Source organism: Prorops nasuta, unplaced genomic scaffold (assembly GCF_024137725.1).
Source record: "Prorops nasuta isolate Cenicafe-Biocafe unplaced genomic scaffold, Cenicafe_Pnas_1.2 PNAS00017, whole genome shotgun sequence".
Classification (NCBI taxonomy): Eukaryota; Metazoa; Arthropoda; class Insecta; order Hymenoptera; family Bethylidae; genus Prorops; species Prorops nasuta.
In genome coordinates, this window is record NW_027116814.1 from 2,487,863 (window position 1) to 2,514,691 (window position 26,829).

Consider the following 26,829-nt stretch of genomic DNA (forward strand, 5'->3'; position numbering starts at 1 on the left):
TTGCCTGAACTAACACCAGCTGAGTTATGGGCAATAAAATTTAATAACGATAAACGGACCCAAAATTGAAGAACTCTCATTACCTGTCACTCCAATCGCTAATAAAAATGAAAATTTTTTATATTTTTAAACAAAATTATTTAAATTTATTATTAATATACTGCTTGCATTTTTTTAAGATGCAAATGGGTCCTAATGTAACGTTATTCTGATGGTTATTTACATGAAAGTTTTACAACTTGCAGTTTTCAAATAATATAATTATTAGTAGTCTGAATAAAATTGTTTGGACATGTTTTAATCTTAAAAATGCAAAAAATATTTGCTTAGAAATATAAAAAATATATTTTGGGTTTAACGACTGGAGTAACAGATAAATAAGGGTTCTTCGAGTTTGCTTCATTTATACTCATTGGTTTAGGGCTTGGTGTTGCAGTTCGAGTAATTCACATGTCGAGGAGAGTCATTTCTGCAGAGCGAATTATATAAGGCCCTCTAAAATATTTATTTACTTTTTTTGGGCCAAAATATATTCGTTCGGAAACAAAATTCAATTTAAAGGGCCTTACTAAGCTGGTAGATAAGACTTTTTTATACCACCTGGGTCACCTGGTCTAGTGCCAGGTCCTGAGTAATAAACCGATGGCAATAAAGCAAGGAAAATCGAAGAAGCCTGATATACCTGATACTCCAATCACTAATGCAAATGTTCCAACTTGTAAATTTTTAATCAAACATTTTTAAAATTATTATCGATACATGTATTTTCAAGATGAAAATTAACCCAAACACAATATTAATCAGACAATTATTTCTATATTAATTATATCTTGCAGTTGTCATTCTATTAAATTCTAATAAAAATTGAATTTTATTTTATATAATTTTTGTATATCAAATTAAAATAAATCGAAACTATCATAAACGACGCAATTAATATTAACAAGTAATAAATAAATATTAATTTTAATTAAAGATGTAATAGAATATGATTAATGTAAATATTTCAATATCCTATTTTAAATAAAACAGCTTCTCTAACTTATCATTTTAAAATTTTTTAATTATATTGACATGATTTCTTGCTAGAGAATTTGATAGATAATTATTTCTAGATACATTATAGTAAAATAAAATTAACTTTCTATAAAATGTTAATAAAATGACGATTGCAAGATATAACTAATATATTCGAATAATCTTCCGATTAACGTTGTTTTTAGGCTCATTTTCATTTCATACATACAATAAATATATTGATAATAATTTAAAAAATATTTGACTAAAATGTAGAAAAATTATAATTTTAGGTTAATGATGGAAGTATGAGATTCATTGCTTCTTCCATTTGTTCTTCTTATTGTCACCGGTTTATTGCTCGAGATCTGGTACTACACTAGGTAAATCAAGTGGTATGAATAAGTTTTGTCCGCCAGTAAAATAAGGCCCTTTAAATTCATTTACGTTTTAGAACGAAAATATTTACGATACGTTATGGATACTACCGGTAAAGCAAATTGACAAGAAATTAAAAAATCACAAAAAATCACTGAAATTTACCCTAATTAATTTGTTCTATAAAATGAAACGTTGTTATTTTTTTCAATTATACGTGAAATATACTATTTTTGGATTCCTCATAAGAGAAAATTTATAAAAATGTTAAAATCCTCTTTCATTCCAAAACAATGAATGGCGCAGATAAAAGTTTTAGCAAAAATCGCAATTAGAAAATATTGCTCTCTATTGAAAAATACTATAATCGATTGATTATACAGGGTGATCCATTTTAATACATTATCTTAATTATCTTATAAGCAGAGCAAGATGAAGATGAAAAGGTCAAACAAAAAATTATTTAATCTCGAGTGGGACGCAAGGTGAATGTACTGGTTTGACCTTGAAGTGTCATTTGAAGGTCGCACGAAGGTCATTATAATTTTTATGGTGCACTCTATACACTTTTACATATTAGGTTCGCTGAACCGAATAGCTTCCCAAAATACTACGTAGATTTACATTTTCCATCAGGGTGGCCAAAATTATGGTCTTAAGACGTTATGGTTCCGCCTGTGCATCAGCGTAAACCTACATGATGCACCACTTGGAGGTTACATGGGTAGATTTTGCGCTCTTATATGTGTGTAGGTGAATGTGTGTGTGTGCATTGATGCGCTTGCAAGTATCAAAACAAGGACGTCTTTCTATTTCATCCTTTAAAAGTTATGAGTAAGATAGTTGCAAAGTAAAGATTGCACGACTGCATCCCCTGTATTTATCGAGTTTATTAAGTAGCAATCTGAAAATCACTCGATATTCTTATGCAGGAAAAAACGTTAGTGTTTTGACACCTGCAAGTGTGCACGCACGCAAGCATGCACATTGTACAAATATGAGTGCGAGGTCTGTCCATGAGACCTACTGGTTTACGTTAATGCAGGCTGTGTGATAGATCCTAAGATCTATAAGTTATGCAATCGTGGACAAAAATGAGAAGCTGCGTAGTGTTTCAAGAAACTCTTGAGATCAGGTACAAGTATATGTAAAAATATAGGGCATAGTAATTAAAAATATTATGATGACCTTCATGTTGCTTGCAGTTAGCTTCCAAGGTCAAACCAGTAGCAATAATTTATGTCTCCTTCATTTTCAAGAAACTTTTTAGTTTGGCCCTTTTATCTCTATTTTGCTTTACTTAGAATATAATCAAGATAATATATTAAAATAGTTCACCCCCTGTATATTCAGAGTGTATTAATAAAAATTGCTTCAAATTGCAAGGGGAATTAAAATTCTGCTATATGCATGATTGAATAATTAAGGATGATATATTTTGTAACTGTTAAAAGGCAACAGAAAATAAGATATTGGTCTAATATATCTCCGTCCAATCTACATAATATAATCTTGATTCTCAATATTCTTTTTATGTGGATTTTTCAACTAGTAATTTGATGTATAATTTATGTTTTTTAGCTCAATTTTAATTTATGAGCAACCATTTTATTTGTAAAAATATACTTTACAAATGCACAGTCTTCATTTTTCTATATCAATAACAGAAGCCATATCAGATATTAAACTTTTTTAATTAACTTCTTTTGGTAAACAAGACTTATTTAAAAATTCGTTTGCCATAATTATGAAAAATTATGTTAGAGAATTTGTAGAGTATACTTTTACGATAAAAATTTTATAAACTGAAATCTAGTAGAAAAAAAAAGATTTTTCTTGGCATAACTGTAATTATTAAAAAAAGTATATAAAATATAATATAGGTCACAAGATAGCATTAGTTGCCAATTTCTAAGTCAAATATAATTTTCTACTGCTTTCATAGTTTTTGAATATTTCATAATTAATTATGTAATTGCATAATAGAGCTTTCCTTACTTTTTATATCTGAAACATAGATCTAATTGCTATAATCTTAAGTTATTATTTGAACTACATAGACTGTTTTCATATTTTAACAAATACTTAATTTTTTTTTTATTACAAAGTTTATTATAATGTTTGAAAATTATTTTAGTTATTTTTAAAAAATTAGAGCAAAATTTTTAACACTTTTTTAAAATCTTTTAGCTTCACCATTAAGAAGCCAATGCAGTGTGACGCTCGATAAAAAATACTTGATTTTAATCACTTTTTGATACTGAAGGTATTTCATGTAACTAAACTTTTTTTAGATAAATAATACACTCCTGTATAAGAATTGGAAAACATTCTTTTCGTTGCATAAAAGTAAATATCTATTAAGCAGTTAGTTGAGAATAAGTACATTTATATCTCTTTCTAGAGAAGATCATTTTAAAATTTTCAGGTTATTACAAACTAAAAATGATTAAATTACAAGAGTATTGTTATAGTGAAAACACTATAATGAAAAAATATTACTTCTAATCTATTTTCTAGTTGAAATACTTAAAAAAATTTTAATATATTTGCAGAAAATAGCACTATTTTGTTTATTTTACAAAATAACTTAAAAATTCTGGTTTGGGCAACAATTATACAATATAAAATTTTATCCCATAGCCTTATTTCTAAATATATTAAGTAAATATACTTTTTCATGGAACAAATATAATGGTATCCATTTTTTAAGCGTTTTCCTTTTAAATAAAAGTAAGTTTTGTATCGATACATGCAATACTTTTTAGATAAAATATTATTAAAAGTAGCTTTATCTTCAGCTGTCACTCTGTAACGGACCCTTAAGCAGAAAATTAAGCTTAGCATAATATCTTTTCGCTGGTTGTTTTGAATGTCCTTAAGACCCTAATAACTATCCGCTATTATGCTCGACCATTGTGAGTGCTGCTACTGCTGTAATAATGTGTAACGGTAGTATCATCGCGGTTAGTTTTACTCTATTGTGCTTATTTTTCTTTATCGTTTCTTGAGAAAGATGAGTAGTAATTTTAACTATAGTGCCTCAAGTATTTATTTTTCCAGTAAGCTTAACTATATTAGATATTTTTTGTTACTACAATTTTTTAAGCATTGAAAATAGGGGTAACAAGCTATAAAAATATAGTTATGAGAACTAAATTATTAATAGTTGATTCTATTATTAAATTAAATAAAACAGATACTATTTAAAGAATGTTGAAATAATTAATTTTTTTTACATTTTATTATAATACGTAGATATAGTAATAATTACTATATAATATTGTTCAATTGAAATAAATTATGTTCATTGGAAGAATCTAAATTTAAATAAATATTGTAATTGCTTGTTTCAATCACAGAATGTAATGAGTATCTTTTCTGTAGTGAAGGTAACAAATATAATTTCTCATGTATATATATATATCACAACCACATCACATTCTCATAGGCTAAGACTATAAATGCGATTATTAATGCAAGTTTCTTAAGATTTTCAGGTTAAGTGAAACACCTGCAACTATTATAACATGTGACTATACTCTACTGTACTATGTGTCTGTTGTGTACTACTAAATACAAATAATCATTAGGACTTCATATATCAGTTATGTTAACTATGAATAACATTGATATAGTGTTGATTAAATCAATAAAATAATAAATCTTGACATTCAAATGTAATAGTTGTACAGTAGTAAATGCCACTATTCATTTGATTAATTTTTTGTACAACTTATTTCCATTTATAATAAATATATTATTCATAGTTGACATAACAGAAGAAAAAAAAGTTTCGTTAATAAAAACATATAAGTATAGCTTACCACAAAATCTTTGTACATTCTAATACTAATAATTAAATAAACTTTATTGATACTACAATTTATTACATTTTCATAGTTTTAACTACATTTTGCTAATTGCTGTTACTATCTTATACTAATTTTTTTCATAATTAAAAAAATAGATGAGGCTGGGTTCACATAATTTAAACAGTTCAAAATACTATTTTTTTCTTTCCATGTTCAGATACATGTTCTCGTTATTGAAAATTGTAAATATATACAAAAATTTCTAATCAATGCGAATATATTTCTATTTTTTTTATAAAAAGCTGAAGTAACAAGAATTATTATGGTGATCGATGTATAGCTTCTGCTTCATTTATTGAAAATGATAGCTATCTCTCTGAGACGTCACCGTGTGGGTAGAGCACGAGAGGGACAAGGAAATTCCGTTGCGTGACGTCATTCGCGATGACTACTGACCAGAAATGGAAGACGCGATTCCCACTCGGTTTCTTTTTCTTTACATAAAATATATAGCGTTTTCTTCAAATATTAAAAATCTTACAATGATTTAGGATATTTCTGTTTAGACGAGGATCAGTAAAATGAAAATAAGTTTACATTATAACTCTATAAACGTTTTTAGAGTTGGTTAACGTGAGAAGGAGGCAAAAGTTATGAAAATTAATGCATTAAGGTCGTTCGTCGACAATTCTTTTGTACCTTGGACAAAGGACAATGGAAGAGGAAAAAATTGTATCGAATAAGGTATCGCTTTTAATCATCTCACTATACCAAAGATGCAGTTCAAGGACACGCTTTGTCATTGGTTGGATGAATCAGCTGACACTTGACTACATATGGGCGAACCCCGCTGATTTTCCTTACCGAAGCTCTTTGTTTATCAATGAAAAGTCCTTCCCAGTTTTATCGAATAGATCTAATGTCATTGGTAGAACAAATTTAAGAAACTGCTCGACCGATCGGGTTTGAACATTAATCCTAACTCCTTGAAATAAATAATTCATTAACAATCTATTACTTCGTAGTTTTACGTCACGGAAAATTCTTTCCCTTAGATACGTATAATGAATAAAAAATAAATAAACAAAAAAAAGTTAACTTGTTAATATTATAAAATTATTAATTTTGCAAAATTAGTTTTTTCATCTTTGTAAATATTTAATATTTAATAACAAAATTAGAATAACATAAACTGATTAAAAAAAAGTATTTTTTTAAATAACATTCGGTAAACACATGAATTTGTTTAAAATTGTTTAATGGTATCTTTTGCATTTATTATTATTATTATATTGTTAAAAACACTGAGGGATGTTTAGTAACATATCAAACAAAGGTTCTCTATGTGCTTAATTTTTTTATTTATGATAAAATTATATATTATAATTTTATCTAACATCAACTACACACTATAATATACTAAAAATCATATCAACAAGTCAAGAAATGTTTTTCTCTAATGACTATCGATGACTCATGTTACTCTGTATGCAATATTCTACAATCTCTGCAATATAAGTTACGATCTATAATTGCATGTGTAATTACTTTCAACAAGTTTATCGATCGTTCAATATTTCCATTGCATCTACGACCATCGTATCCACAAAAGCATCACATAAATACCTTTAAAAAAAATCTAAAATCATAAACTAAATTTTTACCAAAAAAATCTCATTTACCTTAAAAAATACAAACAAAAAAAGCGAATACGTCTTGATTGGAGAGGATGCAGATGTTGAAGGTGAGCATCGAGCCTATTGCATAATTTTGCGGTGCTCGTTGAACGAAAGAAATGTTGCGACACGCCTGCTGCTCCTCGACTGCTCTTCCGTGGCTTGTGAAACGAAGCAAATGCACTTTCACCCGTTCGGCAGCTCAGTCTCGCAATCCACTCCGCTCGCTTAACTCATGAAAAAACCGCTCGATACGGTTTAAGGACACGTCCGCATAGTTACCAAGGCCGATTAATTATTCTCCCTGCGCCGTGGACTGCAATTAGCACGCAAAATTTCTTTCGCTAATTCTCCGTTTTTCTCGCAAAAATAAACCTTTTTTATACCAAGTCCAAGAGCTCTTCCTTCGTACAACAACATCCGACGACCTTGAATCTCAGCGTTTGTATACACGACTCACTGCCAACCGAAAAAAACGACGCTTAACTTTTTCATCTTAAACGTGTCGAAAAGTCGTCGAAAAGAAGTCTATTCTACTCTCGGGCTGCGCGCGCACGCTCGGCTGTTTTCGGATCGTCAATGACGTCACTGGGGAGTACGCGCCGTTACCCAAAGAGCCTTACGCAACCGGCTGCTGCGACTGAAATGCATAAACAGGAAGGATGCGAGTCCCGATGAGTGGATCCCTACACAGATATCTTTCAGTTTTTGTTTTTTTTTCTCGACAGGTTAACGATCCTAAATCGCTATAAACACTGGCTACAAGTTTGGGTAAATTCCCGAGTATACGCACAGTGTTTTTACGCCGATTAATTATCGATTGACGTAACGCCTGTTTTCGCGATTCGTGCGCAATACGCTGTATAGGAGAGAGAAAAGGGAAACTAAGCGTTCGAGTGAACGGTTGGATCGACGTAGGGTGGGGGGGGGGGGGGGGGGGGTAGTGGGAGAAATTTGAAAGTAAGAGAAAGTGGCCGCGAGTGGACGTCGCTGTTACTTCCAATGGCCTTCCTCCTTTCCTCTTTATTCGTTCCGATATTTAATTCCCGGAATATACAGCGCCTCCCAGAATCGCCTAATGTTTCGAGCCCCGATTCGCTTTCCTGGAGCAACATCGACGAGCAAAAACCGCACGGAGCGATTAAAATTTGATACAAAATTCGTCGAATCGGTGCGATTCTACAAACGAACGCTCGCGCTGCGTAAGCAAAAGTCAAGAGCTGCAAGGATGTAGTCTTTGTGTGCGTACGTGTAGTGGTGTATCTGACCACGCGGCATAGGCGGAAGTGCATGGTTCGAACTGGAAATAAAATACGGCTTGATACAGGAAATGAAATTCCTGCGTACGAGCGTACCCCTGTCGAGCATAAATAATTATACGCCGTGGTAATTACGTTACTATATATGCGAATCGCGAGCATATCAAGTAGCGATGATGGTGGGAGGGGGGATGGCATCACGGTGAGAGCCAACGGTGAGCCACGCGGAGAGTGAGATAACGCAGGGAAGAGGGCGCCTGTGACTTTATCGTTGGAGGGGAGCACGCGAATTTTCTCCTTAAATCGTCGCCGATCTCCCGGACTCGCGTACATTCTCCGCGATAATTTAGGAATTATGCATAATTCCTAAATTATTAAAACTTTTCTTGTCATAATATCGTACAACGTTGAGCGAGTCGTTTGTTTTACATCATCGCTTGATAATTTTGAAACACCCTGTATACTATATATATAGAACCGAGGAAGTATAACACGTGAATGCTATACACGGTTAAAGAACAGATAAGTTGAAAAAACTCGTGCAGAAGTATCGATCCCTTACAGAAAACTGAGAAATCAATTTCTGAGAATCTAAATAGGATCCCGGTGTTTTTATTAACGTCGAAATAGAGTTTTTGTAGGTTGGATGAGTGGAGGAATGGAAAGTGGGGGATTCCAGTGAAGCGACGAGGAGCGATGGTTGTTTGTAAACAAACGCGAGGCTGTTTCTTTCCTTTCCAACAGCTTTGTTCTGGAACTATCGGGAGAAGTTCGCGTACAGGACAAACTAAACGACCAATCGGCATAAAAAGCCAACTGTTGGAGGGGGGGGGCAGGGCGGGGCGAATGTACAGGGCTGCACATAATTGAATAGCACGCAAGTTCGTATTCCGCAGGGATCCTGTGATCACGAAACGAAAGCGTCGAGCCACAGGCTGTTAACCCGTTGCAACTCCGTCGTTATATTCGCATTAATATGCCAAGCCTGTGTTACTATATACTAATGCCTCACTGCTATAAGCTTACACACCATTAAGTTTGACGAGAATAGCGAATTTTGCGGCCAGACGTCCGATTCATTTTTTTTTATCTATACACTTTTTTTGTATTTTTTTGGCTTTACTCCTTTATATATTATGATTATTATATGTGCATAGTTATGTGTGTGTGAAACGGAGTTTAGAAATTATCATTGAAATTTAATATTAGTCCATTTCGATCCGATAATTAAATTTATTCATAACTTTTTTAAGCTCCACGTGATATTTGAAGCATAAAACAACGTTTTTCGAAAGTTGCATTCAATATGGTATTTTGAATTGAGATTTTCTTATCGCATATTTTTAACAATACTATGTTATATATATGTATATATAGGGCTGCTTTATATTCTTTAAAACTGAAATTGGTGATCCCATGACGATATTCTGTTCATTTTCAATTACTATAATGCACTCAAATTGATTCTTCCAAATTTTTATTTGCTTCGTATATATCAACATAATCAATTAAGTGTGTACTTGTATATATACGTCGAAGGAAAAATTCACAAAATTTTTTGGTGTAAATTGTACTGATATTACGCACTAGATCTGTCACGTGTTGTTATTTAAATTTTTTTTGTAAATTATTATATATTTTTGCTAAGTTACTAAAGTTATTACAAAAGCCTTTAATTATTGTACAGATTATTGTAAAAATATAAAATTATTATATATAATAATAAAGTTTTATGAATATCTTAACACACACAGCTATAGTCACTAATAAAAATTAGATTAGTTATGTTAAGAGATTAAATTGATCCCACAAAAAACAAGCCTGGCCTGTAAAAAAAAGCGGCAAGTACATAAATCGTCCAGCGTAAAAAATAGAGTACAATAAAATATTCCAATTAAAAAAATTAGTGAAATCCAAATATTAGGCAAGTATATATTTATACTGTGGCAATTAGATTAGTTGTGTTAGCAGATCAGATTTTTGAGACTCTCTTCGTGTTTCTCTTCCGAATCCGATTTAAAAAAGTCTTCGATAAAATAACGTTAGTTAATATTTTTATATGAAAAGTTCATTATTTTTGTCTCATCTTATTTACTTACCTTATTTATTTTCTGCTTAAATTTTTCTTTATTATTAATCATAACTGCCTCAACCCTTATACTGCAAAACTATTAATTGCTATTAATATCTATCTAAACAATAATATTACAGTCTCTTATGTTTGATCACAAGAAAGCATCCGAAGGGAATCTGCTAATCAAGAAAAATAACATTTTTATGCGTATAAGTAAAAACTTTACATTCAATAAAACTCACAAAAAAATATAAATATGAAATCAAAATGGAGAGAGATTAAACATGTGCTCTTGTGTATAATTACTTGGTCTGCAATTCAGTAATACGGTATACTATATAATATGCACTGTATTCCATTCTCTCTTTTTTTACTCCATTAATATTATTGTACTATTATTATCAATTACATAAATGTAATGTGTCTACTGCATAATACTAGACCTGAAAAAATTCATAGAAAACGCTACTGGTAATTATTATTACATTAAATTTGATGATGAGACAGAAAATGTTATACCTGGTGTACAATTTTCAAATCTTCACGACATTATTTCAAAAACTGAGCCCCTAAATAAAAAATGTTTCACGTACTATAATTTTTATTGTATGATGAAATATATATATATATATATATATATCTACTTCATTAAAATAATACATGAATTAACAAATTATTCTGTTTAGATGTTTAACTATCCAAACCACCCTTATTGCAAATTGATCAAAGTTCTTTAATACTTCATCAGTTTTACCCTTCATATGACGTTCATAATAATAAATATACTTGAAACAAAATATACAGTAGCATACACCCATAAGGGGGGGGGGGGGTTATTCTTCATTTTCATATTGGGCTTCCAATACCCTATAAAACATCTCTAAAGGATAAAGGCACCAAATTTCAATTATACATATGTTAGTGTCCCTTAAACAATCCATTCAGATACCCTTCAATAAAATAATATTGGTTAATTGAGTATTCTTAGATTAGACCCCCTTCTCTTAAAAAATTGCTCTCCCAACATGGATGCAGAACCAACATGTAGTCAAATATATTGAGAGTGTGAAATGTCCCAGGGTGGTCGAATATCTTGAAACTTATGTATTTTAAAAAAAGAACCAGTGAAAACGTTTTTACAAGATTTTTTAAAAATCTGTAAAAAGGAATGATTACCTTAACCTTGAGCGAATTATTGACACTCGTATGAAAGTAACCTTGACTTTATTAAATGCAACCTCCTAGTTTTTATTATATACATATTCTTCTAACTTATCTCAAGATCCCAAGAGCTTTCTAAAACATTTCAAATTTATCATTTCATCCAGTCGTTTGTGATGTTTCAATTTGAAATTAGAGGTAAATACGTGACTACATATGTGTATTTGTGGTAGTCATGCACACTGTTTCAATCAAATCTACTCTTATATGCAATTTCAAATCGAGACATGTCGTAAACCACTGGAGACAGTGATGAATCCAAAAGTGTTTTGTAAAGCTCTTGAGATAAGCTATAAAAATATGCAATGAAAAGTAAGGGGTTGCATTTAAAATCTCAAGGTCCCATTCGTATGACCTTGAATTCTCCACCCAAAGTTAAACGAAGGACACTATCTGATCTATTTATAAAAAATTTCTTTTTTACAGTCTTTACTGTTTGTTTTATGAAATTCTTGGTTTTTGAGATGTAGACGACCGTTTTTCTGCAATATTGACTCACCCCCAAAAGAATAAAATCCTCAAATAGCAGAAACTTATTATATAATAAAAAATTGTTATAACTCGGTTAAAATGTAACATTTTGATACTCCCCTTTTAGAATGCATTCTTCAAAGTCTATACTTACAGAACATATCAAAAATTGATTGTTTTTCAAATTACTATATATTAAAAAATTCTTTAATAAAGACTTTTGCAGTACGAATAACAAAAATTTTATTTTCTGTGTTACACAGGGCACAATGAGTTTGACAAAACGAATTGACGAAGTAAGGCTGCTAGAATCACGCAAAAGTGCACGACTAGCAGATCAAGATACAGATTTTGCGAGGTTGGCTGACATGGCTGGAGATCGCAAGCGCGCATCTTCACACTCCATCGACGTACCACACGTTATTGGGTGAGTCTAATAAATCAAATTAAAAGAAATAAATATTAAATTAAGCGAATCTATGTTTTTGCCTAAAGAAGTCTCCACTTAGAGTCATTCAAAGAGCAAAACTATGTATATTTTCTTTTTTATTAACAAATATTAAACTTATATCATAATTATTTTTTATTTTATTTGCAATAACTACTATACATTTTAATTATTTAACATGTATTTACCTAAAACTGTTAAGATTTTTCGATTGAAGGATTAGACAGTTTATCAGATTCCATATACTTTTGCTCTTTAATATGGTTAATCAAGTGTAGGGGGAAAAAACAAATTGTAAAATTCTGATATTTTAATTTTATCTGACTCAACTCTTAAAGATTACAAATTAGTTTGATGACAACATGATTTAAATACTAAGAAAACAAAATAAAACTTATCTTATATATTAATTATTATAAATTTTTAGTTGCACATGCATTTGATTTATAAGGTTAAAAAAATATTTTTTGTGTCATAAATTGCCTTAGCTTCCTCTATATAGTTAGACACAGAGTTGGCAGTAATTGCAATTTTACAACCAAAATACAATCACGAATCCTATATATATAAATGCGATACGTGGTTGTATTTTAGTTGAAATTGGCTGTAAAAGAGCAATTACTGGCAACTCTGGTTTTGCGGGTAAGAATATGTCTTAAAAACTACAGAGTTCCTTGTAATTCTCGAAATAAACGTTGCCTTATATACAATAAATATAATAATAAATTTAAATTAAATAATTATTAATTAGTCTATAAACTTCTTCAAATATTTTCACTTTTTCTATTTGCATAATAGAAAGCTGAATTCTTTGTGATTTTCCTTTAATTTCCTACCATTGTTGGAGCTATTAGAAATAAATTAACTTTGCATATAAAAATTATTTACTTACCTTTACACTCTTGCCTTAATAGGTAGAAACTTTAAATAATCGACGTATCTTAATGGGTGTTAAAAATTAGAGTATTTGGAAATTGTAATAAATATGAGAATAACCTCAGAAAATATATGTAAGCAACTTACCGTTATTGGCTGACCTATATGAGACTTAGCAATCCTTTCCTCGCAACGGAATTTTATTAACTGAGAGTTTAGTTTCTATGTTTACATCGGATCCTACCAAATCAATACAGTATGGCTATGCATATATCACGTGATTTTAATAACGGGATTCGATGACTAATAAAATTCCATAAATAAATTTAACCCCCTTCCAACCAGAGATTCAGTCAGTACTCTTTTACCTTGAATGACCCCACGCCAACGAAACGAATAAAATGAGCTCAACGTAGTAGCATTATACTTTGTCCATCAAAAGAGCATCACTGTTTCACCCAGATAAACGAAGCTTTTATCGCTGTGTTAGCTTTGTCCGCCAATCAAACAGCTTAATCAACTGTTATTTAACCAATGAAAGGGGATCTGCATGATGAAGAATCAAAAATTGTTAAAATTTGATGGTGCTCTCTTGCTGGACAAAGCATAGAGCCTCAGGTAAACACTACTGGTCCTTTCTGTGAAAATCTGTCAGGTCACTCGACTCATACGAACACACATATACGCCAACACAATACCCCATAGAGGAAACTACATCCGCAGGTGCGTCTTCGACGTTGAGGGATGGGCTGGAAAATGTGAGAAAATGGTGGATTAAGAAACGGTTTTGGATCGTATTTATTCAACTACGATAGACATCTTACCATCATTTGTTTTCATCACACTCGATTTTTGCTTTTACCTGCATCCTAAATCATTACAAATTCACGTACTGTAATTGTTATTCGAAGATATTTATCCTTTTTATGTTTAATACTGTGCATTTCAATGTGACTAAGCAAGTATTTTGATCATTTGTTCTTCCTTTGTGTAAAATTACAATTTTGTGTTAATAATTTAATCTGTATAAAAACTTATTCTTTATAATCCTGGGGAATTTTATAAAAATAACACGACTAAGGAGATTTTAATATAATGGTGCAGCAAAAGCCAGAGGGCGAAGGGTCAACGGACAAGGGTCCTGGAATGTTACCAAAATTTCTCAGAATACATTTACCTGCGATTCGAAAGCAGCTAACATGGGTATTCGTTGAAGCGAAACGTTCTCTTTATCCGTTTTTCTATGTATTATTGTTGTCTTTTTCCCTCTTTCTGCAGGTTCTCCACTGCCCCTCTATCATAATCTTTTTTCCCAAAAAATTCTACTAAGGGTATTAAAAATCCTTAAGTTTAGGAATTGGTCATGTTATTTTGTAAACATAAATGTTTATGTTAAAATTGCTAAATACAACAATTTTTAAAGAATATATTTCCAAAAACTTCTACAAAAATCTTTTTGTCATTAAAAATTATTAATTTTGTAAATTGAATAGATTAGGAATAACAATGTTTGATTTTATAGTTATGATTTTTTTCGTTGCAATTTTCCACCTTTGATTTCATAGTTCGACCTCTGATGGAATTTGAAGGGTGAAAATTCAGCTGTAATAATTCAATAGCATTTTCCATTTTCCATTCAATAGAGACCTAAATCCACACTATTTTTTTGTTTTTTTATACACGATGTTCCACCATTATTCAAACACTTGATTAACTCGGAATCGAATAGAAAAATAGAGAATCTTTCTCAAAGAAAATTGCATGTGTTAGAAAAAGCACCAAATCATGTTTTTGGTTTGATCTTAAATGGTCGTTTGAAAGTAATATGAAGGTCATCTTGAATATTTAAAATGTAACTTCCCATTTTTTATTGCATTTTTTTGTCGCTCATCTAAAGAGCTTTTCAAAACCTCTATTTATTTTTTCATTTCATTCAAACGCTTATAATTTATTTCGGTTTTATTGTAAGTACGTGTAAGTGGCCTTACTTAAAATATGTAGCATTCAGACACACGAATGCGGTTAAAACCACTCCTACGTGCAATTTCAAATCAAATTTTTTAATTAAACGACTGGATTAATTTAGAAACACATATTTAATAGGGTTATGGAAATTTGTTATTTTTGCTACAAAAATATGCATAAAAAATATGAGGTTTTATTTAAAAATCTAAAGATGATCTATGCATAATCTCTAAATTACTTTCTAAAATCAAAATAATTCTATTATTTAGTGCCCTGTCTAACTCAAAATTTTGATTTCAAAAAGATTTTCTATTTTTTCACTCGATTTCAAATTATTCGAATTTTTACTTATTGATGGGACACTGAATATTATTTTTGTACCTCCCCCTCATAATTTTATCTAAAAAAAACTCATATAATTCCTTAATTGACAGTATATATACATAACGTGAAAATATATTTCCATTCATTAAAATAAAACATTATATTACCCATTTGTTTACTGTTTAATTTAATTTCTTGCTCTAGGCTTTACCATGCGACTATCTTCACTTTTTGTTTACATTCTGCAATTCTTGGAAATGTTTGAAAACAGGACAGTTTTGGGTCCTAAATCTGTGTTTGGAATCAATTTGAAAATCTGTCTAAAAACAAGTGATCCTGTTGAAACTCGAACGTATAATCACTTTGGTTCACAGCATTCTTATCATTATCGATTATCGTCTCAATGATATCTCATCTACAATTTGGTTTTACTGATAATGCGTTTGGAATTGCGTTTGTATTTATAATACAATGTGTGACTCAATGGAACTTATTCAAATTTTAAGGGGGTGATAAGGTATGTCATTATAAATATTTTTTATTGATAAATCTACGGCTTCTATATTTCCACTTCTCCTCTACAAACTTTCGACGTTTGCTAATAGGTTAGTTTACGAGGTAGTAGTAGTATCGTGCATGATCAACAAACACTGAGCTCTATAGTTGGCTCACATGACAATTAATTGTTACAATTTATTATTTTTTTCATAGTTTAAACTTTTTTTTTGTTATTATATTTTTTTTCTTGTAATTGTTTCAAATGTCTCTCGTGATTTGTAGTCACCCTAGCAGACGAAAAAGAAACCATAGTTTTCGTGCCATTTATCCCGCAGATATCACGCACGCCCGCTAATTCAACAAATAAATAATTGCTAATCATTTTTAATTCCAATCTTTCTTTTCGCAACAATACAATTAACTAGCAACATCAAGATTTCGTATTATTGTATTAGAGGAGTTATTTGTATTGTTTACATTTTGTATCGCCATGTTTATCTATTTTCCACTCTCGTCTTATGTCGATTTCCTAGAATCCATCTTCAAAACAACAACAAAAAATGTAAACATAATAAAGAAAAAGATTCTTCTTAAGCAAAAGATCAAAATTGTGACATTGTAAATAAAAACAAATGACTTCAGGGATGAATTAAAATCTTAATGACCTTGGATTACTTATCAAAAAAAATAATTATAATAACTTTGCATATATGTTCTCGAAGTTTGTTCCACTCTCCTTTAGGACACCTTACGTATTAGATTGGCACAACGTTAGATGTTCAATATGAGTTTTGTTGGGATAGGGGGCAAGCGAACGAAACGCAGAGTGAATTGTTAGATCGGGTGTAAGATGGCGTCGTGCGAGGCTCGGTAGGAACACCTGGTCCCTAACACGACCTGCCTCACAGGCCGGAAAAGGTCGCTGGTGAAATCGCCTTTCCAAATTTGACTGCGCCGTTTAAAGAACCTTGCCACCGTACAAGGTTTGCCTTTGACGTTCAGGGTAAACGACCGATTATTCATCCTTTGCACCACGACTTCCTATGCTAATTCTTATCTGTATTCATCCCATCAACCTTTTTTGTTTCGTCAAAATTGAAAGAGTGGGGGAGAGGGTCGCGTAGAATTATGGAGATCGTCTTCGTTGTCAAGGACACAGCGCAGGGACTACGTTTTAAAAAAATCGATGCAGCGAAGAAAAAGAATCTGCTGTGCACTACCTGTCAGGATTTTACGCTCGTTCGACCTAGTTTCGAATCATGCTGTAAACCACTCACTCTCTCCCTCTCTCTCGCTCCCTCTTGCTGTTTTAACTGCAAATCAAGTTTCCTTATCGATTAATTCCTTTGATTGTTTAATACTTTGACTGATTTTCAACTTTCTCCATACGTAACTGCTTGTATTTTCCAGGCTTTTGTTGTTTACTAGTAATATGTAGTAGCTTTTAGTTAAATTATTTTAGTAAAGTTTGCAAAACTTAGTTGTTTGCATATATATATATTGAATATTCGATCAAGTAGGAGTGGTTTGAAGAAGCAAGTTTTAGCTGGTTAATTGTTTTAAAAATGAGAAAATGTCGGGTGATGTATGTAGATGTACAAAGGTCAGAAACTGTTTTGCGTCTCCTCTCATGCGCAGTCGTGCAAAAGCGTCGCTACGCGCATGACGACCGACGCGACGGTGGCGACAGCAACGTTTAAAAATTGAGTCACCAACGGGCGCTTTTTCCCTCCGTCTTCCACTAACCTCTCTCAACTAATAGCCAGTCGTTCCTTCTGCTGTTTTTGCCCCCACGACGACGTCGTAATTGCGCGCGCCGAAACAACACTCGCTCTCAGATTTCTCTCATCGGACGTCACACTTTCTGCCAGTTCCAATTTTAGACATAACCTCAAAAATGCTTAATTTTTATCGAATACCGCAACTGTTCGAGTGGATGGACTTTGAATGGATCTGTTTATCTTTGATTTTAATATTCTCAAGGGTTACATTATTTAGTGTAATTTTTTTATGTAAATAGAATGTGTTTATAGAGCTACCAATTCCATTTTAGTATTATTTTTGAAAATATGCATTTTTAAGTAAAAATAATAAATCATTAATTTTTTTTAAAGTATATTGCGGTGATATATGTACTTATTTGATTTTGTTAAATGTAACCACCTCTTTTTTATTGTATATTCACGATTTTTTTCAGGAGTTTTTCAAAATAATTTTTAATTAGTCGTTTCATGCAGTTGTTTACAGGATACTTTGATTTAAAAGGATGCATATATGTGAGTTTGCCTGAATCCGTGTGTAACCCATACATATATGACCGCTTAGGTACTCGTCTGCTTGTAGTTTAAAATCAAAATATCTTATAAATGACTGGATGAAATTATAAATTCAAAAGTATTTTGGAAAGCTCTCGAGAAAAGATATAAGAAAATGCAACAAAAAAGGGATTTCATTTAATAACATCGGTTTGTCCTTCTTATTATATTGACAACAATTTCTAAATTACAAATATCGAGAAAAAAAATCTGAAACTCTATGTTATCATAACATGACGTTTGGTTTTCTTCCATTACTCCAATCAAAACATAAAATTATTTTCTTATAAGATAATTATTTTCTAATATAAAAACAGTAGTTTTTTATTTCAGTAAAGAGGAAAGAAAAGAGAACTGAACATATCTTTATTATTCAATAAGTGATAACCGTTTAAAAATTCGAGAACGTGAAAAATCCTGTAATTTGATAATTTATTTAAAGATTAATGAAAAGATTTAATGAATCAATTAAAAACTTCTTTTAATGATGTCTTAATAGCGAAAAGAAAATCAAGGCTATGAAATATAATCCAGTTTGCGGGTTCGGTAATTTAGTACAGAAAATTTTAATATAATTATATAGGGTGGACTATTTTAAAATATAATTTTTATTATTTTCGAAGAAAGCAAGATGGAAAAAAATATCTAGCAAAGTAGTTTGATTTTGAGAGCGACACGAAACGATGCCATTGGTCGATGTTGAAAAATAGCTTGCAGATCAAGTGAAAGCAATTAGGAATTTTTTAAACAGAAATTTCTATTTTTTATAGTACATTATTGTAGCTTATCTCAAATACTTTCGCAATCCCAGTTAGCATTTCTATTGTTATTATTTCAGTCAATCGATTGGGAAATATTTCAATTAGAAATTCCATACTGGTGTGAGTTTGGCTAAACTAGTGCACGTAACCACTACACATATACACAAACAACTATTCACCTACATATACCTTTAAATAGAAATATCTCGTAAATTACAGAATGAAGTAAAGCAAAGAAAAAATGTTTTTGGGAGGCCCTTAAGATAAGAAACAAAAATATGCAATACAAAAAGAAAGGTTCGGTTGATAAAAATCAAGGTGACCTTTAAGTGATGCTTCAAGGTCAAACATATGATACTATTATGTGCCCCTTTGAACCAAATAAACTGTCGTTGGAAAAGTTTTTCGATTTTCCTATTAAACTACAAATTATTCAGCTGTTTTGTTTCAAGTAGGATATCCGGTATATTGGGTATCCCCCCCCTCCCCATTTTAATCGCTCCAGGCACTCATCCTGAAAAGTAAACAAAATATAAGGAAACTTTTTCAGACAAAGTTATATATTTTAATGAGAGATACAAGTTAGTATCATAAATTTTACATTGGAAAACATGCTGAAGAAAATATGATGTCATCTATCGTTTTTTTTTTAAGAAACCACCTCTATTTTTTATTATATAATCTTGAAATATATTTCAAGGACTTTTAAGGCCTTTCTTATCATTTTTTCACTTCATCCAGTTGTTCACAAGATATTTCGTTTTTAAATCGTGTACATAGGAGTAAATGTGATATAGCAGTGTGCGTGGCCGTTACACGGTAAACGCGTAGTCACTCACCTGTGCACAGCTTCAAAATTAAAATATTTCGTCAACCCTGGACGAAATGAAAACCTGATAAAAGGACTCTCAAACGTTCTTAAAGTGAGCTGCAAGAATATGTAGTAAATATAGGGGGTTACATTTAAAAAACTCAAGGTGACCTTCATATTTTGTTCAGCAGGTTTTTCAAGGCCAAACCAATGATCCCATCTTATATACCCCTGAAGTCATGACTTTTATCTGAAACATTTTTTATATTTTGTTTATCTTTCACGTAATTGCTTAGATCAATTGAAATGGGATACAAAATCACCTCGAAAATTAATGATCCTAAAAAAAACATTAGACGAAAGTTGTTTGACATTGAGAGGAATGTAAGATAGTACACACAATTTTCTCTCGAAACCTCCTATTAAACGATACATGAAGTCTTTTGATTTTTATTAAATGAAACTCTCTTTATATTTTTAAATACTTTTTTAGCTGATCAAAAAAGAGGTTTCCAAAACATTGCATTAATTTATCTTTTAATCCAATGATTTATCACATGTTTTGATTTGTAACTGTATATAGGTGTGGATTAACTGAAGTGGTGTGCATAACCGTTACGGATACGCACGCTTAGTCGCTCACCTACTTACAATTTAAAATCGAAAAATCCCGTAAACGACTGGATGAAATTATAAATTCAGAAGTGTTTTGGAAAGCTCTTGATATCATCTGTGAGAATCTATAAGAATATATAGGGTGTTCCATTTATAAAGTTAAGGTAGTCTTCGTGTGACCTTCAAATGACGCTTCAAGGTCAAACTGAGGGTACCATCGTATATTCCCCTTAAAATCAAGCAACTTGCATCCAATATTTTTTCTAGGATCTTTAATTTCCAGATATTTTATTGACGGAGGTAAATTGCGACATCCTGTGTATACAGGGTGTCACAGAAATCTAAGTGAACTTGAATATGTTGAAAAGGGTAAGAAAGATTTCTCAAAAATTGTTAAGATACCATTTGAAAACTTTGAAAGTGCTTCTTCCTGATCATATTTGTTTTGACCTTGAACGCAAACCTCGAAGGTCATACAAATTTCACCATTATTTATTTAATCGAATCCCCTATTTTTCAAAGCACATTCTTGTAGTTAATCTTAATGACTCTTGAAACCTCTTTACAATTTTTTCACTTAATCCAGTAATTTACAAAATATTTTGATTTGAGTGTATAAGTAGCCAGTGAGTATATTTATACATGTATAGACATAGTAGTCACTTACACTGCTTCAGCCAAACCCACAACTGTATGTAATTTCAAATTGAAACATCTAATCGACTGGATGAATTGAAAAAAAAATTTTGGAAAACTTATTATGTAATCCACAAGAAAGCACCATAAAAAATAGATGTTTTCATTTAAATGAATCATTGTGACCCTCCTACAATCCATAGGCTACTTTTCAAAACCATACAAAATATATTATCACAAAGTACCTCTATCAAAATACTCAAAAAATGTCTTATTAATTTATATAAACAAAATCTTATAATTTTCAAGTTCTCCAGATATACCTACATTTTTTAGACACCCTATATGTATATCAAAACAAGCTACTAATCATTAGGCATACATCAAGATTGTGAAAGAATTAAAACATTGATCGAGAGAAAACTGAGAAAGTGAAATAGAATGAATGTAAGAGATTAAATTTTGTCGTACAGGTTTTCCCGTGGGATGAAATAGATAGATTGGTTCCGAAGAGGTGGGAGGCTCTGAGAGTAATTTTAGCGCGAAGAACCAACACCGACATCTTCGCTAGCTCGCATGAGCGCCCGCACATACACAAATACACACACCGAGTCAGTAGGTTAGCTTACATAATTTCGAGCTGGTCTTGCCGTGGCGAACGTAAAATTGGGTCGATCAATACTTGGCGCGAGTCTATATAGGTCAGGTGCACTACCACGCTGGTACATCCTATATCCCGAAGAGGAAAAAATCTCCTCGTATCTTCCATTTTAACGTCGCGTTGCACGATCCCTATTAGGTTTCTTACAGAAAGTTTCAAAATTGCTGCAAATTTATATAATACTGCTTCTAATTTTATCGAATGATTCATAATATATATATATATATATATATATATATATATATATATATATATTTTATTAAATTACACACAGACGTAAAATGTTTTAGTATAAATGCTTAAAAAATTTTTTTGGGTATTAGTGAAAATTTTAAGATTAAAATAATTATTTAATACGTTTATGCATGGGTTAATTATGACAATTCATCTGGTAACAGAATATTTTCAATGGTAAAGTGACCTTGGTTAAGCTGGGATTTGGTCACACAGCAGAATGAGAAAAAATTAATGGGAGTGAACAATTAGGAAAAAAAATAGAGAGTGCTTTTAATACTGTGTGATATGTATGCTATTGTGGACGAGAACCTTGAGGAGTAAGATATGCCAGTCCGTGATCTTGACCTGCGTCAGACAACTTGGATGGCATTCTTAAAGATTGCAATCACATAAAATTTCGATCACTACTTCCAATATTCTTCTCCCATTCGTTTATAGAAATATTTCTGAAAATTCAATTGCTTTATATGGTTCTAAGGTTTTGAAAGGGCAGTTTTTCTACCAAGTGCACTCTTTTTAATTTCCCAAGATAGATATTTCTTTTTAAATTCAACGAAACTAATTAATTAAACAGGAAATCTGTTGGAAAATATAATAAAAATGACATCAATAATGTAGGTGAACGTAAGTTAGGAATAAGTTTTCCTGGAATTGACATTTTGTTCCGAGGTACTCTAGAAATGGTTATCTATGTACAAGTTAGCATAATTGTTTTGATAAACTATATTCTGGTGAAAGAGAATTAAAAATATTGAGTTTGATGCCACTTGGACCATGATTTTGGTTAAGCGGACCCAGGGCCAAAATTAAAATAGTAAAACTTGAAAAGGAAGTGCGAATTATTGATTTTATCATTTATGCATTAAGTTCTGAGATGAGTCAATGTTATATCTCCAGCAATTCTGCTATGTTTATTTCACTTTGTAAAAAATGATGTATCTTTCAAAAATTTGCTTCTATATTTAAAAGACTCACTCCATACTTTAAGATTTAAGTTAATGTTAAAGTTTATGAAGTAAAAAATTATAAAAGTGATCAAATCATTACTTTTTATATTTTTTATCTTTCTTCTCTACTGTATCAAAGAATAGAAGTCCTAAGCGACATTTATTATATTACGAAATAAATGAACATTTATAAGTTAAAATACATGTCCATGAATGATTCACAAAACGTTTAAGGTAATATAAATTAATGAAAAAGGACGATGCAACTTCGAAATTTTGCAAAATATATTTACAAAAAAAAAAAATATAGATGACAAAAATTCAAAATATAAAAAGTTGCAGGTAAGGTTTTTATTCTTGACATAGCAGTGTAGCTTTATACCATAGATTCAGTTCAAAACGACTTTTTGCTTCATTATAATGCTGATTTACCTTTTCTGAAAGGTAGACTCGTTTTAAGTTAATAATAGACAAAATATATTTTAACATTATTTTTTATTTTGCTTCCAAATTGGAGCTATGATATTTAATACCTTGCTATTTTTTATTTTAAATTAAAATGATTACCATATCTGATAATATAACAAATATTATCACTATTATTTAAAATCATAATTCTTGGTCTGTAAAAAAACTGTTAAACCGAAGTTTTTTAAAATTTCGATCACTACTTCGAATTTTATGGTTTTTACATCCATATTCATGGACAGAACTTAAGCTTAAGTTCAAGCTTCAGTCTATATAATAAATCTTATAGTTTTCAAGGTGAGTTTCAACCAAAGCTTTATTTATGAATACTAGAGTTATAAGCTTGGAAAAAATTCAAGAAAAACCAATGGCTGGATATAATTTTAAATGCTAGGCGAGTATTTGGCACGTACCAAGTTAGGGTGGTTCCTATTTCTCAAAGCAGGCAAACCTCAGGTACAACATAACGAGCAAAAATCTTTGAACCAAAAATAAGATTGGCAGTAGCGAAAAAGTGACGTAGTTCTGTAAAATCAGCAATTAGCAAGTTGTTAGTAGATTCCCGCGTAGAAAAAAATCACTATTTCCCATACATTGCCCATACTATGGCCTACATGTGGGCCAAACTGTGGCGGCTACTGCCAGAATCCCACACTGTTTCCCATATTAACGCCATGGTCTGTTTCCTAGGAAATATCGATTATCAATAATATATCTTCTATATACTGCATATTAAAAACAAACAAAAAATTTTGCATTTTTTGTTTCTGCGGTAGGACTTGAACTGGCAACCGATTTCCTTTGAGTGTTCAACTGTTCTGTTCGACGTTTAGTTCACTCGACTAACCTATAGGTATTGAAATATTATACAATATTTGCTTGTATAAAGACAATAGACAAATGCCGTAAATTTTAAGACAGATGACTATAGTTATAGTCTTCGATATAAATGAAGTTTTAAGTTAGCCGAGTGGGCTGAACGTCGAACACATGAACGTTCAAGGAAATCGGTTGCCACTTCGAGTCCTACCGCAGAAAAAAAAATGCAAAATTTTTTTTGTTTTGTTTTTAATATGCAGTATATAGAAGAAATATTATTGATAATCGATATTTCCTAGGAAACAGACCATGGCGTGAATATGGGAAACAGTGTGGGATTCTGGCAGTAGCCACAGTTTGGTCCACATGTGGGTCATAGTGTGGGCAATGTATGGGAAATAGTGATTTTTTTCTACGCGGGTTAATATTTTAAATGACCAAAATCAACAACACAAGACAAACCATCAATATTGCAACAATTAAATGAGATAAAATAATGTTTCTGATTACATTCTGCAAAATGACATCATTTTTCCACAGCTGCCAAGTTTATTTCAGGTTTTCATATTTTAAATTAATATGACAATGAATATTGCAAGCCAGACACACACAAGAGAACCTTGGTGAACATAGATATACGAGCATCGTGTTCACGACCCAAGTCAGCCAACATGGATTCCATTTGTAAAGACTACAATCCTCTAAAATGTTCAGCAGGTTCTGGTCTTATACACTCTTCAAGAATCAATGAGAAATAAATACTTCGATATAGATCATTTTATCTATGTACGACTGCGAGTGCACGTAAAGTTACGTGCAATATGCAATGAAGATTTGCAACGAAAAAAGTTGAAAACTACAATGAATACTGTAACCTAGACATACACGAGAACCTTGGGGAAGTGGGGGCACAAAATATGCCAGTGGCGCGCTCTTGACCCTAGTCTACCGACATAGATGCCACTGTCCACATCCTAGATCAACTTAAAATCTGATCAATGATTGTTTTCATTATTGTCCTCATCTATGTTAATATGAATCCAAAAATTTAATTCCATGAATGGAATCAAAGGCTGAGATTTTTTGACCAAACTGACCAAAGGGGGTTGAACCATTCATTAAATGGAAGAAGAAAAATGATTGATAGTATCAATGTGGAAACCAGAAAAGTGCAGAATATTGAGAGGAAGACGGAAGTAGTCAAGGTTCCACCTCGACCTTCGCCCTAATTGCAGTATGCGCGCTGCACCTCGGGAGTGAAAAGCTCGAGGAATTGTGGGTCGTGCCAGGCTGGGGCCACGGATCTAGGCCGATCGATACAGCTACGTATCCACCCAACGGAGTCTCAACGATTAAATAGGTTGGACAAGCTGATACCAACTCACCCTTACTCTCCTACCAATCATCGCTAAATAATTTATTTTCTTTGTCACTACCTCTCTCTTGAATCATTCTTTTCCTCTTCTTTATTCTAAATGGTCCATTTAATTATGTCAATCATGCAGAGAATTTTTGTTAAATCTGTGAAATGTTTCAACAATCTTGAAAATTATATCAAAATTTTTATATAGATGTAATGAAAATAATGATAGGAGATGTACATTTTTCCTAAATGATTTTTCTTTTCTGTAACATGTTAAATTCTAAGATTAATGTGAGCTTGATATATCAGAGCTGAGAATTGGTCGTGGCGTAGGTGCAAAATAAGAACATAGTATTCTTCTGTTTTTTTTTTTCGATTGCAATTATTTAAACAAAACATTGTGAGAAGTTGTAACATGAGAAACGAAATTGACTCTACTTTTGGCAAGTGTTATATGAACCCTAAATGTTTTATACTCGAGATGTAATATATAATTGATTAGAAGTCATAAACAAATCATCCCTCATTTTTATTTGCCAGATTGCAATTATTTGGTTCGTATTTTACTTTGAAATGATCAAAATAATTTTTTTTTATCATTAATTAATATTTCATGATGAATTTCTTACGAGCATATGATTCTTCGATGGAAAGAAAAGAAAAAATATTTATAGATATGTTTCTTCAATTATGATTATTAGGCAAAAATGTCAATTTTAAAATTTATATTTCATGAGGATTCATTAGAACAGTTTTTTATGAACAATTATGAATAACCAGAAAAAATACGGATTTTCTGTTTTTTATTCATTTAGCACAGACTATATAGTTAAATTCGACCTATTCAGCCTAAATTCGTACTGCATTCTGTGATTAATTAAATCCTAATTGTATACATACTGATTCTATTAATTAAACTTAGTTTATATGAAATTGGTGTAACAATGCAACATTCCTAAAATGATTAGATGCTTTAAATATTTAATTAATAAAATTGTTGAGATTAATTCGAATGAGTGCTCTCCCCTTAATCAATTGTTTTCCTCTTTAATCCTCCATTACCCACTCAATTCTACAAATTTTAATTAATATTATTAAATCCTTGTAAAAGTTTATACATTTGCAAAAATTATAAATATGATAAAAATTAACCTATGAAATCTCTAGAGAATAA

The 26,829-nt window shown here is 31.3% G+C and overlaps 1 protein-coding gene across 1 annotated transcript in view; it reads left to right on the top strand.

Annotated features, from left to right (window-relative positions):
* LOC136779677 (zinc finger protein 395-like) overlaps nucleotides 1–26,829 on the top strand; it is a 105,690-nt gene that overhangs the window by 23,532 nt on the left and 55,329 nt on the right. Inside the window, exon 2 of the mRNA XM_066737396.1 lies at nucleotides 12,175–12,338. Within this exon, the coding sequence (XP_066593493.1) occupies nucleotides 12,175–12,338 (164 nt within the window). The remainder of the gene's footprint in view (nucleotides 1–12,174; nucleotides 12,339–26,829) is intronic.